The 16,308-nt window shown below is 48.0% G+C and overlaps 1 protein-coding gene across 1 annotated transcript in view; it reads left to right on the top strand.

Annotated features, from left to right (window-relative positions):
- The first annotated feature begins 388 nt into the window (after positions 1–388).
- LOC147236219 (uncharacterized) overlaps positions 389–16,308 on the top strand; it is a 74,171-nt gene continuing 58,251 nt past the window's right edge. Inside the window, exons 1-2 of the mRNA XM_086161229.1 lie at positions 389–824; positions 2,284–3,259. Of these exons, the coding sequence (XP_086017355.1) occupies positions 591–824; positions 2,284–3,259 (1,210 nt within the window). The 5' untranslated portion in view covers positions 389–590. The remainder of the gene's footprint in view (positions 825–2,283; positions 3,260–16,308) is intronic.

Below are 16,308 nucleotides of genomic sequence, written 5' to 3'. Positions count from 1 at the left end.
TGTGATCACAATCAGAAAATGCATATCAAGTTTTATGCATTTCTTAATTGCACTTTGTTTCACGTCAGCAATGCAGTGCGCCTCCATTTCCAGAAGATGGCAGACTAAGAGAGGGAGATGGCATAGCTCTGCTCAACACATAAGCGCATGCCCCCCCCCCCCCCCCCCCCCCACACACACACACACACACACACACACACACACACACACAAACACACACACACATACACATCAGGTTCTTCCTTCCGTCCGACGGCGGGTCTTCAGCCCTGAGACACTTGAGTGCGCACGGCGGACGACATGCATCGAGAAAAAGATCCCCGGCTCGAGTCGCCCGTGGAGTCCGTTGAAGACACATCCACATACTCCGGGTTGCCCTGGTGGTGACGGAGACGGCATCGCAACGCAGAGGAGAGTGTTATGCTAGAGCTGCAGCATGGGCGTGGGATAAAGGAGAGCCATGTAATTCCAAGTAATTTTCAAGAAGGGCGGGAGGGGACGCCGTGTAGCCGTTGAAGCAGAGTTGTTCCGGGCACATTTAACGATTTGCCACTGAAATTTCCTCCAATTCCACATTCGAGTTTAAAAATATGGAGAAAGGCGTTTCGCTCCAGCCGATAATGCTTCAAAGCACCGATAGTCCAGCGGAAGATATATCTAAAATACCTGACGAAAAACTGCTTCAGTGGGGTAAGGATGAGCTGTTGCTGCGCCTGCGGAGAGCGGAGGCGGAGAAGAGGAGCGTTATCGTGGAGCATGACAATCTGATGCGGGAGGTGAACCGGAGGCTCCAACAGCACCTGAACGAGATCCGGGGTTTGAAGGTACGGTGGGGTCTCCGGAGAACCCAGTAGCCTTCACTTACACATTTATTTCGTGGTAGGATGAAAGTTAAATTGACGAACACAGTAATGTTCGTGTTTGTTATTTTAGTGTCTGCGCGTGTATGTCCTTATGTGTGTTCACATAGTACCTGTTGCATCAAAGCTGCATGCACAACACTTTTCAATTCAGTATGGTTAGTTTAGTTTGGAAATATAATTACCTAGTACTGTGACATGTTAACATTTTCTTGACCTAGCATTTTTCTGTATTATCGCATGGTACTGTAAATTATGGCACAATTTTTCTCAGTAAAACAGAGACCATTAACTTATTGTCTTAGAAAATAAAACACTTGAGTAAGCAGATGTGTATAATATCAGACATTGAAGTATTCAACACATTTTCCTAATTTCATTTCAAAGTAAATTCTCATTACTTTTTTTGACATGGATACTTACAGATGTTTGCATCATGTGTTCCTTAATTTCAAGAACATATTCAAAATAGAAATGGTGCTCTTAATCCTGCCTACAGGCTCTCAAAATCAGACTCTAGGCAATCACAGTGGATGATCAATTTGAGAACAGCCATCTGATATACAATTCAATACATTGACACATTGGTCTGCCCAGGAGGAGAAGCTCTTACATTTAACAACATTCACCCTTTATCTTACCACTACTGTGGACCATTGTAGCATGACATGTTTTATATATATATATATATATATCGATTGTATATCATATATAAATATAGAAACTGTAACCATAAAATGGGAGCTGCTACAGCTATTCCATTGCATCTCAATACTGACATTCATCATTTGCTTTTGTTGCCACAAGTAGGCACAAAACTATCGTCATAGAAGGTCTCATGGTCATACGTTATTTAACTCCAGCCTAAAAACTCCAGCCTTTCAAAATAGGAAATGCACAACTTGTTGATAGTCAAATCCTTGTGGCACTATTCTTTTCTTACTGTTTCTTTACTCAGTCAGGTATTGAGGTGCAGTCAAGAGAGATTCCAGCCTCAGCTGTGAATAAATAAGATGCGTCCTACATTAATAGCCAGGCAAATCACATTATAATTGATTTTCTACATTTTGGTAAAAAAAATGTGTTCAATCACTTTTAGTCACCATCAAATTTAACTTGTGAACCTGCTATGGGTCAGATCCTTATACATTATGAACAGAATAATTTGAAGAATCTTAGTTTTACATCAAAAATTTGATCCTTTTTATCATCAAATGAAATTACAATTTACAAAAAGTTTTAAGAAATGTATAATTAAATAAAGTCACTTCAACTATTTTAAAATGTATCATTTACTACTTTACCGTAATAATTTCCAGCAACTATTTGGTGACTGTCTTTCATTTCGCACACAAAATAATCCTTCAGGAACATAATGTTGATCTTTTACCCTTGTGTGTGTCTATGTTTTTCCCAAAACCAGGAAGTGAACCAGAAACTGCAGGAGGACAACCATGAACTGCGGGACCTGTGCTGCTTCCTTGATGATGACCGGCAGAAAGGGAAGCGTGTGTCACGGGAGTGGCAGCGTCTGGGCCGCTTTAGTGCTGGCTTGATGCGGAAGGAGGTTTCAATTTACCTGCAGAAGCTGAAGGAGCTGGAACAGCGGCAGGTGGAAATCCTCCAGGAGAACCTTGAGCTGAAGGAGGTCTGTTTGATGCTGGAAGAGGAGAGGGCTGTGGCTGGAGGGGGCAGTTGGCAGGGGGGTTCAGGCTGCAGGACCTCCATTGACCGTCAGAGCAACTTGTCTCAGCTAGGGGGTGGTGCACCCAACCCTGGCCTCCTCCGAGATGTTGGTGATGGGAGCAGTACATCCAGCTCTGGGAGCACAGATAGCCCTGACAACATGCATCGTAAACCATTGCCCCCAGGCTCAAATGCCACTGCTAGTGACTTGAGTGAATACACAGGTCGGAGGCACAGCGCTAGCCCTGAATACCACACCTTTCCACAGACTTGCCGCCCCCGGGGGGGCTCTCTTACTAACCTGGACCCCTGTGGCCTTCGAGGACACAGCCTAGACAAACAAAGCAAGTCTCCGATCAGGCTGCCAACTGACTCGTACCCCAGACCATGCAGCTCTGACCTACTAGCCCAGAAACAAGTGTTAATTTCTAAGAAAGGCTGCAAGAGGACCATAGCCAAGTCTAACCCAGAGCTGAGTCAGAGACCCGGGCGGCAAGCGGCCAAGCAGGCTGTAAGGGGAACACCAGAACATTTAAGAAAAGGGCAGGTGATTGTGGCTAACCCAGAGCCTATATGGCACCACCGTCACTATCAGCTTAGCCCCAGGATGGAGCACAAGGGGAGGTATAGCAGTGTCTCCCCTAGCTGGGATGGGGGTCAGAGGAGGACAGGAAGAGATGAGATGGCCACCAAACACCAGAGGCTATACAACGGTAAGTGCAGGGTAAAGTGGTCTTGTTTTTCACTTTATGACCTATCTTTTTTTTCTACATACAAAATATACTGTTCAAATAGACATATTTACCAATGATACATTCTCCAATATTAACAAACAGATGAACTTGACTGTTATGAATTTGGAGTTTAAACAGTATTGTGCTTCATGCCGAAGTAGCATTCTCTTCCTGCGTCATATTGATCCAGATCACGTGCTTCAAGCCATTTAACAACACGGTATGTATATCAGCAAAGAAATTAATTTTAGATCTTAAATTAACATCCTGAGCCATTTTTTGATACCCCTCACTGTTCATTATTGTTCAGTAATTTCACTTTAAAACATATTCACAAGGCTGCTGAAATAAAATCACTGTCAAAACTCATTGCATTTAATTGTTTGTAGTTCAGTAACATTTTACAGGGAGGACAGACTCCTTGCATAATATCTCTGTTTATAGACTTGAATTCTGTTTTTGATTTTATTGGAGACATAATAACTTGACAAAGGAGTTCATATGCTGAAATAAAATAGTATTTCAGTCATTTGCGTCTTGATAAGAATTATGTTGATAGAATGTTCACATTGACCCAGTGTTTTGTCTTTGAAGCTTTATAGCAAACCATAATCTTAAAAAAAACAGCGTAATAGTTCTTAGCCTCATCTTTACTAAACAATCAACAGAATATAAATTGAAGCTTTTGACTTTACTTGCCTATGTCCTTTTAGCAAACATAGCAGGGCATTCATAAAGCACTACATTTGTATTTCACCAAATTTGTGGCTTATTGAACATCAACACAAACATGACATTACAATGAATCTAATGATGAATGAATCTGTTACAGTCAGAATCTCCAAAAATATGAATTTGATCTTAGCTTGTTTTTATTCTGTCTTTGTAAGACACACTTTTGAAACTTTGTATGGCTGAGGCTGCTGTTGTGTATTTTAACAAACTGTGAATTACCTGTGTCATTTTATTGCTGTTATATCTCAGAATTCAACCTTAGAATTCATAATTTAAAAAACATGAATTAAGTAATTTCCAGTTCCTTGTCCAATTTTTTGACGTGTTAGTCCTACAGCAGGGACTCATAGTGTGCTTTCAGACAGCTGTTGGTGTTCAGCTGAAGCCACACATGACCTTGGATTTGGTATCAACAAGGAAATCCAGCATTGAGGTTTATGTTGATGCTTGTTTTCTGTGTGATTTTGGGGTTGCTGGGAATTTTGTGGGTGTGGTTTGGGGTACAATAAATTCACTTTTTTTTTTTTTACCTGGAATTGAGCGGTAACAGTTGTATTACAGGCTTGTGTGGCGTGGCAATGGCCAATAACAGCTATTGCTCATTAAAAAGATGTTTTACTGTCACCCGGGTGTTTCCCTGACTAAAATGCAACAACTGGTGTCAGAAGTAAACTTATTGTTCTATCAGTTTGTCTGGTGGAAGGAAAGCTATCCTCGCTGGCACAGTGTTCTGACGATATGATGGATCGTGCATCATGTGTATCATGATGGGGGAGAGGAAGGAAGAAGGGTATGTTTGCTTTACACCAGGGGGACGAGGACAGTTTGACACTCGACATCGGGAACACGCCAACGTGATGAGCGAATCAGAGCTCTGTAAAGAGCCCTGATCAGCAGCTGCAGTCCTAAATATGCTGGAAGCTGGACTGGGATGCTTTCTTTGCTCAATTCGAATTTTTAGCGAATGCAAGTGGCTGGGCTGATGAGCAAAAAGCCCTCCAGCTTGCCCTTTGATGGACGATGCTTTGTCTTGCCTGCTGCTTTTAGACCCGTGTTAGTTTTTTCTTGCTATATTCATAGCTATGTTATTTCGACTATTCACATGAAGACAGCAGGACGTGTGAGCACAAATGGCCTTCATCCTTAAACAGGAACCTTCCCCCGTGATCGTAAATTGAAAAAGCATAAAGGTGTTGCAGCTCAGTGGTAGAGCGCATGAATAAGGTCCTGGGTTCAATCCCCGGCACCTCCACTGTAAGTCACTTTGGATGAAAGCGGCTGCCAAATGACTGCAAAGCAAATGGGAACCTACCCCCTGATAACGAACCTACCCTCCTGAATGTAAACAGGAATTACCCTCTCCCTGTATGTGATCTTGTCAACAACACCAATACACTTTCACACAATAAAAGGCTGAGCAAGGAGGAACTTGATGGGATTCTCTGGATCTTGCCTCCAAAGAGCGCGCTGAGTCTCCCCCTCTGCAGAGCTTAAAAGAATAGTCACTTGTCTGTTATTTCTTGTGATAACCACGGTCTCCTCTTTACAGGTTTCAACTTAGACCAGCATGAATTAGAATTACTCTCTAACAACCCGAGTGAGAGATAATTACAGCATGCTTATGGGTCTGCTTGGGCGGCGCTTTGGACAGTGTTTTCGTACAGAGCTCTTGAGATCGGAGCTAGATGGACATCAGAGATGTGGAGGGGAGACACAAAGGGCCCTGGCAAATGATATTGAGGGGCTGACACATTGGGCACATGCACACATGCCCCACAGAGTGCAAATTGAATTGGCTTGGGACCACTTTATCAGAGCTCTTTCCCTTCCTGATCTGTGCGTTCATACCCAGCTAGGTCACCCCCACACCCTGACTGACCTGGAATATGCGCTGGAGAGAGAGAGATAGTGATGAGCACTTCGCTACAGGGTGCTACACCCCCTGGTTAGAGCAGCTTGGGAGTGTGATAAGACTGTCCAGCGGCCACCATGGGTGGATGAGGTGGCTGAGATGATCAAGGCGCTCACTGTGGCTGTGGAGTGTCGCCAGTGAACACAGGCAGTAGTCCAGCAGCCACAGCCAGAGGGCCAGGCACGCCTCTGCTGGGGCTGTGGTCAGGTGGACACCTGAAAAGAAATTGCCCTGCCATGGCTAAGCCTGCGGGTAACGGAGGGGGGTCACAGTAGGCAGGACGCTGCATGACCCCACAACAAGGTCCTGTGCACTACCAGTTCAGCACAGCTGTGTCCCATATGACTGCGGGGACAGAGAGCGGACTTGGTAGTGGTGGGGAGGACTTCCATGTCAGACTACTACTATATTCCCATCTGCACAGGGGGTGTTCCATGTACGGCCTTGGTCGACACCGGATCAACAGTCATGGTGGTGCGGCCTAAGGTGGTGCCTGTGGGGATACAGCTGGAGGGCACAGCAGTTAAACTCTGAACAGTTACTGGTGAACTTGCACTAATGAAGGGAAGGGGCCTGCTGAGGGTCACAGTTGGGGGGCGCTGGCAGGTGTACCTCGCTCTGAGTGTCCTGTGTTCCTGAACAATATCCTCGCCCAGGGGAGCTCATTCCACGCAGCTATGGCTGCAGTGTGCTGGGTGCTGCAACGGATCTGCTGCAACGGATCTAAGCGGCTGGCCTGTAGCTGCATCCCGATAAGTGCAAATTGCTGTGCAGGTGGTAACTTTCCTGGGTCATTGGGTAGGGGGCGAGGGAATTGGTACCACAAAGGAGAAGGTGAGCATCATATGTGAGTGGCCAACCCCTGCAGACCAGAAGGCACTTAAGAGTTTTTTGGGAATAGCTTCCAATACAGGAAGTTTGTGGGGTGGGTTTCATGCATTGCTGCTCCCCTATACAGGCTTCTGCAGAAAGACCAGCCTTTCCTGGTCAATGCAGCAGGCCCTGGTAACCGCACCAGTCCTTGCACACCCTGATCCTGACTTATACTTTGTTCTGGACACAGAATCAAGTGGGGAATGGGTAGGAGTTGTCCTATCTCAAGTGTGGCCTGAGGGAGAGAGGGTAGTGGCATACCACAGCAAAGCCCTGAGCAAAGCAGAGTGGAGGCTTGCTGCAGTGTTTTCTATTCGACATTTTAAATTCTATCTGTGTGACCAGCCCTTCAATTTACGCACTAACCATGCTTCCCTGCAGTGGCTAATGACATTCAGAGAGCCGGAGGGTCAGCTGGCGCATTGGTTGGAGGAGCTGCAGTATTACAAATCAATCGTAGCCCACAGTGCAGGGGAGAAACAGAGCAAAGCTGACACGCTTTTGCGTCACCCATACAGTGCAGAGGGCTGTTGGCACTGTGACCGCAGAGAGAATGAGGTAAAAGGACTGGTGCTGCAGTCGGACGAAGGGGTGAGCTGTGAGCTGAGCAGGGAGCTGCGAGTGGTGGACAAAAAAGACTGGGCAGAAGGGCAGCGACAAGACCCAGACATGCAGGCGGTGATGTTATGGGTGGAGGCACAACAGTGGCCCTTGGAAGAGGTGGCAGCTCTCTCCCCATGGACAAACAGACTGTGGGCTAAGTTGACATATCTGCAGCTGATGGAGGGGGGTCTCCAGAGAGCATGGGTGGAGCCAGCTACTGGGAAGAAAATATGGCAGATAGTGGTGCCTAAGGGAATGTAGGGAGCCATCCTGGCAGCCATGCATGGCTCCGCTGGGTCAGGCCACTTTGGAGTGACAAAAACTCTCCGCCGGCTGCACTAGGCTTTCTACTGGAGCAGGACGAGAGCAGATGTGGAGGACTTTTACCAGTGCAGTGACATCTGCAATGCTCGCAAGGGCCCACAGGGCCAGTCCAGGGTCCATCTACAACAGGCTCCAGTGGGGGAGCCGATGCAGCGGGTGGGGGTAGATGTTGTTGGGCCATTGCCATGCACAGAGAGAGGCAATTGTTATATACTCACTGCAGTGGACTATTTCATGAAATGGCCCAAAGCCCATGCACTGCCTGATCAGGAACCAGAGACAATAGTAGATGCACTGCTTGGGGGGATGTTTAGCCAGCTAGTTGTCCATAGCATCCATAGCAACCAGGGCAGAAATTCCAAAGTGTTTGCCACAATGTGCTCTCGCTTGGGGATCACAAAGACCCGCACAACACCACTCCAGCCCCGGAGTGACGGATTAGAGGAAAGGTTCCATTGTACTACGGGGGAGCAATTATCCACACTGACATCCAACCACCAGCCACACTGGGATTCTGCACTTACCCCTTGTTTTGATGGCATTCCGCACAGCAATCCAGGAGTCCTCTGCATGCACACCTGCTCTTCTCATGTTGGCCAAGGAGTTGAGAAAACCAGTGGAGTTGGCCTTTGTAGGGTCTCCAGATGTACCACCCATCCCCGCTGGTCCGGCCTACGCCAAGCAACAGGATCGCTTGGATTCAGCGCACGCTTACGCCAGGAGGCATAAATCAGAAAAGGAATAATGATTTGCGCGCTAAGGGACGTCACTTCACGGTCGGGGAGCTGGTGTTGGCCTATGAACAGAAACAAAAGAGGGGCAGATGCGCAGAACTGGACAGTCATTGGATGGGGCCATGTCTCGTCCTGGAGCGCATGGGAGAAGTGGTTTATTGGGTGCAGCTACCCCCTGGGGGCGCAAGGTAGCACTCTACCGGGACTGGCTGGCACCCTACAGGGGCTCAGCGACTCCTGGAAGGGCCACGGGGAATGCCACACTTGAGGGAGTAGGTCCGGCAGCCAGCCCGGAGAGTGACATGAGTGGGGTCCTGCCTCCAAGCCCATGACCGTCCACACGTCCAGTTGGGGAAACAATCTGGCCCTGAGATACCATGTTGAGAGGATGACCAAGGAGGAGAAGAAGTATGCTTACGAGATTCAGAGACTTTGTTGTCGGGTTCGATGACTCCACTGGGGAGGGGTAGTGTAGCAATTTACAAATGTTGGGGTTTATGTTGATGCTTGTTTTCTGTGTGATTTTGGGGTTGCTGGGAATTTTGTGGGTGTGGATTGGGGTGCAATGAATTCTGTTGGTTTTTTACCTGGAATTGAGCGGTAACAGGTGAGTGTATTGCAGGCTTGTGTGGTGTAGCCGTGGCCAACAACAGCTATTGCTCATTTAACAGACGTTTTACCGTCACCCGGGTGTTTCCCTGACTAAAATGCTACAATACAGACCTAATCAGTGATCGACTGACTTCAGCATTAAGAATGAAAGACAGATGACTAATTTGACTTAGGGGTGTTGATTAGGTACATTATAGGTTTGTGCGTGTGTGTGTGTGTGTGTGTGTGTGTCTGTGTGTGTGTGCGTGCATGTGATTTAGAAGACTGAATTTTGCCCACAAGCTTTCATGTTAAGTACATTTTGTATGGCTTTTAAACAGTTGAGTTTCTTGTCATCTCTCTATAGGTGTTAGTGCTGTCACTGTTTTTGTTTCACTGTGTATTTTGAGTGTACTGTGTAGAGCTGAGGAAACTTGTTGTCTTTGGATACTGTCAAAGGTGACTTTATGCATCTTTTAACTGAGAAAAATAATTAACTCAAGGGTTGCATATTATTAACTAGGAGTTCTAATAATCTGTTTGCAACTACCTTTGTACAAGCCAGGATCTTTGCATATTGTTGTAATAGACCACATATGTCAAAGTCAGGGCCCTCAGGCCAGATCCGGCCTGCAAATGAATTATTTGTGGCCCCCCAGATGATATTTAATTATCATCAGAACGGGCCCGCAGGCCACAGCCGCCTGCTGGTGTTTTGCATGCACCAACACTACATTCCCCTCAATGCAATGGTCACCCACAAAATCACTGCAGCATGGCAAGGGGGCAGTGGAGCAAGCAGCTTCATGATTCATTAGCAGTCAAAAGCTACTCGCCTCCTCAAAATGGCTAAGCGTGAGGTGGATGCTGAGAAGAGGGGGATTCAAGCTAGGGGGGAAGCAGAGCCCTTTTTTATTATGATTTGAGAAGTAAACCCGTGTGTCTTCTGTGTGGAGAAAGTTTGGCTGTAATGAAAGAATGTAATCTAAGAAGACACTATCAAACGTCTCAGAAACACAAACAAAGACAAGAACATGGACACGGAACAAAGGCTACAGAAGGTGGAAGAATTAAAATGAGGTCTTAAGTCCAGGCAGGCTCTTTTCACAAATGCCAAATCACAAAGCGAGGCTGCTGTCAAGGCTAGTTTTATTGTGGCAGAAGAGATCGCAAAATCACTCCGCCCTTTTATTGAAGGAGATTTTATCACAAACTGTATGCTTAAGTTTGTGACGCAGTGTGCCCAGACAAAAGGCAACTTTTTTCAAACGTGAGCCTGAGCAGAAACACCGTTGCTGAACGTGTAGACCAGCTTTCCAGGAATCTAAAAGAACAGCTTGTGGGAAAGGGAAAAGATTTCATCGCATATTCCCTTCCTATGGATGAGAGCGCGGACAGGTCTGACATTGCCCAGCTGTCAATTTTCGTTCGTGGAGTAGACTCCAGCCTGAGCATAACAGAAGAGTTTTTGGCATTACATCCTATGCATGGCACAACTACAGGACAAGATCTGTATGAAGAGGTATCCAGATGTGTCAATGAGATGGGGCTGCCTTGGGAAAAATTCCAACAGACAACAGACGGAGCACCCACATTGTGTGGGCACAGGAGTGGATTAGTGGCAAGGATGCGTGAAAGAATGCGGGAGGAAACCATCACAGATGAGCTGACAGCTTATCACTGCATCATACACCAGGAGTCGTTGTGTGGCAAAGCCTTGAAAATGGAACATGTAATGAGCACCGTAACGCGAGCAGTCAACATCATCAGAGCCAAAGGTTTAAATCACTGCCAGTTCAAGGCATTTCTTGGTGAGTTAGATACAGAGTATGGTGACTTGCCGTATCACACAGACGTGCGATGGCGAAGCCAGGGAAAGGTGCTGCAAAGATGTTTCGAGCTGCATGAGATCTGTCTCTTCATGGAAAGCAATATATATACAATACAGTGAAGGCGTTTAAAACCAAGCTGAGACTGTGGGAGACGCAGAGGCGTAAAGAAAACTTGAGCAACTTTCCCATCTGCCAGACTCAGAAAGAGAAGCTCTCTACCGCTGCGTTCCCGAGTGCACAGTTTGCTGATAAACTCAGCATACTTGCCGCCGACTTCTGATGCCGATTTGCTGACTTTGACGCCCAAAAAAGCAGGTTTGAACTGCTCAGCAATCCTTTTGCAGTTGATGTAGAATGTGCATCACCAAATCTACAAATGCAGTTGATTGAGTACCAGTGCAATGACACTCTGAAGGAAACATATGAGAGAGTGGGTGCTGCTGAGTTTGCACGTTTCATCCCCGACACAATGCCTCAGCTGCGCATCCAAGCTGCTCAGACGCTCTCTATGTTTGGAAGCACGTACCTCTGTGAACAATTGTTCTCTTTAATGAAACTAAAGAAAACATCACACAGGAGCCGTCTTACTGATAACCACCTTCACTCAATCCTGAGGATTTCTTCAGCTCAGAGCCTGTCCCGAACATTAATGAACTGGTACAAAAGATGAGACACCACCAAGTATCAGGCTCAGCCTCTGACAAGTGAGCATCACTGAGCAGTGACATATTTTCAATTTTAATTCAGTTAAATTTTTACGTTTATTTCGACAAGATGTGATTTTTCCTTAAAGGAAGCATTGTTTTGTCTTGGTTGCCAGATTTTTATTATTTATTTTATTTTATTGTATTTCATTTATTTATGTTTATTTTTCAATTGAATGGACTTCGGGAAAATCGCAGATAAGAGCTATGAGAAAGAATACAACTGATTTGATTCATTTTTTTTTTATTTTCTCATTTTACTATTTGAAAGCAGTGATCAGTAGGATCACAGAGCAGCACAATAATGCATTTTCAGTTCATAATGTATGTAATTTCATTTAGAAAGTAGAGGAGTGCGTGTTCAGAAGCAGAGAGAGAGGAGGAAAGGAAAGAGTCTGGGACTGAGAGTAGGGACTTTGAATATTGGGACTATGACAGGAAAAGGTAGAGAGTTGGTCGACATGATGCAGAGAAGGAAGGTGGATATACTGTGTGTCCAGGAGACCAAGTGGAAAGGTAGTAAGGCTAGAAGCTTAGGGGCAGGCTTTAAGTAAGTATTATGGTACTGACAAGAGGAGAAATGGAGTAGGAGTTATCTTGAAGGAGGAGTTTGTTAGGAACGTCCTAGAGGTGAAAATAATGTCAGATAGACTTATGAGTCTGAAACTGGAAATTGAAGGTGTGATGTTCAATGTTGTTAGTGGCTATGCCCTGCAGGTGGGATGTGAATCTGAAGAGAAGGAGAAGTTCTGGAGTGAGTTAGATGAAGTGATGCAGAATATTCCCAGAAATGAGAGAGTGGTCATTGGTGCAGACTCCAATGGACATGTTGGTGAAGGCAATAAAGGGGATGAAGAAGTGATTGGCAGATTTGATATACAGGATAGGAATGCAGAGGGACAGATGAACACCTTTTTCCAGAAAAACAGGAACATAGGGTAACTTATAAGAGCGGAGGTAGGAGCACGCAGCTAGACTACATCTTGTATAGACGGGGTAACCGGTAAGAGATCAGTGACTGCAAAGTAGTTGCAGGGGAGAGTGTAGCCAGACAGCATAGGATGGTGGTTTGTGGATGACTCTGGTAACAAGGAAGATGAAGAGGACAAAGGCAGAGCAGAGGACAAAGTGGTGGAAGCTGAAAAGGGAGGAGTGTTGTATGGTTTTCAGGGAGGAGTTGAGAAAGGCTCTGGGTGGTCAGGGTGAGCTTCCAGATGATTGGACAACTACAGCTAGTGTTATCAGGGAGACAGGTAGAAGAGTACTTGGTGTGTCATCTGGAAGGAAAGTAGATAAGGAGACTTGGTGGTGGAATGAGGAAGTGCAGGAGTATATACAGAGAAAGCAGTTAGCAAAGCAGAAGTGGGATACTGAGAGGACTGAAGAGAACAGACAGGAGTTCAGGGAGATGTGGGGAAAGGTAAAGATAGAGGTAGCAAAGGCAAAACAAAGGGCGTACGATGACTTGTATGCTCGGTTGGATGGTAAGGAGGGTGAGAATGATCTATACAGGTTGGCAAAACAGAGATAAAGATGGAAAGGATGTTCAATTGGAAAGGAAAGGAAAATGTATTGACTGATGCTAGAGGAGTGATGGGAAGATGGAAAGAGCACTTTGAACAGCTGATGAATGTGGAAAATGAAAGAGAGTTAAGGGTAGAAGAGGGGACTATTGTAGACCACAAAGTAGCAAAAATTAGTAAAAGTGAAGTGAGGAAGGCATTGAAGAGGATGAAGAGTGGAAAGCAGTTGGTCCTGATGATATACCTGTGGAGGTGTGGAAGTGCCTAGGAGAGGCACAAAGGGGTGTGGTCTCTCAGCCCACGGGACTAAGGGTCGAGGGGCGTGGTTAAGCCAGGTATATATAGATGGTCCCGGATGTTCAAGTTTCAGTGTTATTTGTTGGTGTTTCAATAAACATTCAAATTCCTCTAACGCCTCCGCCATCGTTCATCGCCTGAAACACCACATTGGTGACCCCGAACTGGACATGTCGGACTCGGATGAAGCATGCGATGCTGTATCATCTACGGCACCCCATCCTGCTCAGTCGGACCCGGCCGCCACGGCCGTCCGGCTGCCGGAGTTTTGGCGGAGCGCCCCGGCCGCTTGGTTCCAACACGCGGAGGCGATTTTTGAACTGCAGGGAATTTCGTCAGAGGATGCCAGATATTTTTTGGTCGTCGCGGCGCTGGACCAACAGACCACGAATCGGGCCATGTAGCTGTTGCGCGACCCTCCGCGGCGTGGCAGGTATGCTGCGTTAAAGGTGTTCCTGCTCCGGAGGTACGGGCTGTCCGCTATGGAGTGGGCGGACAGGCTACTTTCTATGCCCAGCTTGGGAGACGGGTCTGCCGTGGATCTTATGGAGGACATGTTGTCGCTGCTGGGATCCGACGACGGCGGGTTCCTTTTCCTACATGTTTTTCTGCATCAACTGCCGGCTCCTGTGCGCGCGATCCTGGGGAACTCCCGATGTTTAGCCGCCGGCAACAACCGCGGCTTGGCGGAGGAGGCTGACCGCATCTTGCTAACTTCCAGAACATTCGTTGTCCAGAGTGCGACTCCGGAGCCCTTGAGGACGGCGCTGGATGACGAGGACGCAGCCGTCGTGGCTGAAGTTTCCGTGCCGAGGAGACGTAGGATGGGCCTCTGTTTTTTCCACCAGCGATTTGGTAATAGGGCACGGCGGTGTGTTCCGCCCTGCTCGAGACCGGGAAATGGCGGGGGCCGGCGCTCAGTAGCAGCTGTGGGCGCCGGCGGTCGCCCACAGCTGTTGTTCGTCATGGACTCGAAGTCCGGGCTCAGGTTCCTGGTTGACTCTGGATCGCAGAAGAGCCTGCTTCCACCGACAAGGGAGGACATGCGGGCCAGAGGTAGCGGACCGCTGTTGGGCACGGCGCATGGGTCCGCCATAGACACCTTCAGTTCACGGTCGTTATCGGTTTGCTTCGATGGCCGCCATTTTGAGTGGGAGTTTGTGATCGCCGCCATTACGACCCCAATTATCGGCACAGACTTTCTGTGCGCCAACGGCCTGTTAGTAGACGTCGCAAACCACCGTCTTATCGATGCAGTGTCTTTTGCCACCTATCCCTGTGAGATAGAGGGGTTTGGGCTACGTTCACACGCCAATTTTTTGGTTTCAGGGGATGTTTATCATCGGTTATTGGCGGAGTTTCCGTCGCTGACGACGCCCACATTTTCCACTGGTTCATTGAGACACGGAGTGGAGCATTTCATCCCCACGGCAGGGCCGCCGGTTTTTGCGCGGCCAAGGCGCCTGGACGCTGCCAAACAAGCGCCTGCTCGGGAGGAGTTCACTACTATGGAGCGTTCGGGGATCGTGAGGCGGTCTAATAGTCCGTGGGCATCCCCACTTCACATGGTACCCAAGGCCGATGGATCTTGGCGCCCGTGTGGCGACTATCACAGGTTGAACAATGTGACCATGGGCGACCGTTACCCCATTCCTCACATCCAGGACTTCTCCGTGCGACTGTCAGGCGCCCCCATCTTTTCCAAGGTTGACCTGGTGCGTGGTTATCACTAGGTACCCGTACACGCAGAGGATGTGCCCAAGACCGCGGTGATCACCCCCTTTGGTCTGTTTGAATTTCTTTTTATGCCCTTCGGGTTGAAGGGGGCCGCCCAGACCTTTCAGCGGCTCATGGACTCGGTGCTGCGTGACCTCCCGTTCGTATTTGTTTACCCCGACGACATTCTGGTGGCCAGTCCATCGGTAGATGCGCACCTGGAGCACCAAACTCAGGATGTTCCGCCGCCTAGCTGAGCATAGCCTCATTATCAACCCGGCTAAGTGTCAGTTTGGTCTTTCGGCTATTGATTTCTTAGGGCACCGCATTTCACCGCAAGGCGCAGTTCCGTTGCCATCGAAGGTGCAGGCAATTACTGATTTCCCGCATCCGGAGTCGGTCAAAGCACTGCAGGAGTTCTCAGGCATGGTCAATTTTTACAACCGTTTCCTCCCTCATGCTGCTCACCTCCTTCGGCCGCTGTACGAAGCTTTGCGTCCCCCACGTGCACGGGGATGCAAAGACGGGGTTGACTGGACTCTGGAACGGGTTCAGGCTTTTGACAGGGCTAAGCGCGCCCTGGGGAAGGCGGCCCTTCTCGCCCATCCTGCGCCCATGGCGCCGATAGCATTGACGACTGATGCGTCTGATGTGGCAGTGGGGGCTGTGGTCGAACAGTGGGTGGCGGATACCTGGCAGCCGCTTGCCTTCTTTAGCCGCAAACTGAGGGACAGCGAACGGAAATACAGTGTTTTCGACAGGGAGTTGTTGGCCCTGCATCTGGCCACGCGGCACTTCCGTTTTCTTTTGGAGGGTCGTTCCTGGATCACAAGCCATTGACTTTCGCCATGGCGAGGGTTGCCGAGCAGTGGTCTGCCCGCCAGCAGCGACACCTTGCAGCTATGTCAGAGTTCACTACGGACATTAGGCATGTGGTGGAGAAGTGCAACCCTGTAGCAGATTGCTTGTCGAAGGTCCTCGTCTGTTCTGTGCATGTCAGGATCGATTTTGCAGCTATGGCCGCGGACCAGCCCGGTGACACAGATGTCCTTGCACTGCAGTCATCCTGTACGGGTCTGGTGCTGGAGGATGTGGCTGTTCAGGACGGTAGCTCTGCACTTCTCTGCGATGTCTCCACAGGCCGGCCCCGACCGGTGGTCCCCGAGGTTTGGCGGCGTCGGGTT

Source organism: Fistularia commersonii, chromosome 2, assembly GCF_037954325.1.
Source record: "Fistularia commersonii isolate RoL2024-O1a breed Wild chromosome 2, RoL_Fcom_v1.0, whole genome shotgun sequence".
NCBI lineage: Eukaryota > Metazoa > Chordata > Actinopteri > Syngnathiformes > Fistulariidae > Fistularia > Fistularia commersonii.
This window is presented reverse-complemented; position numbering and strand designations above follow the sequence as displayed.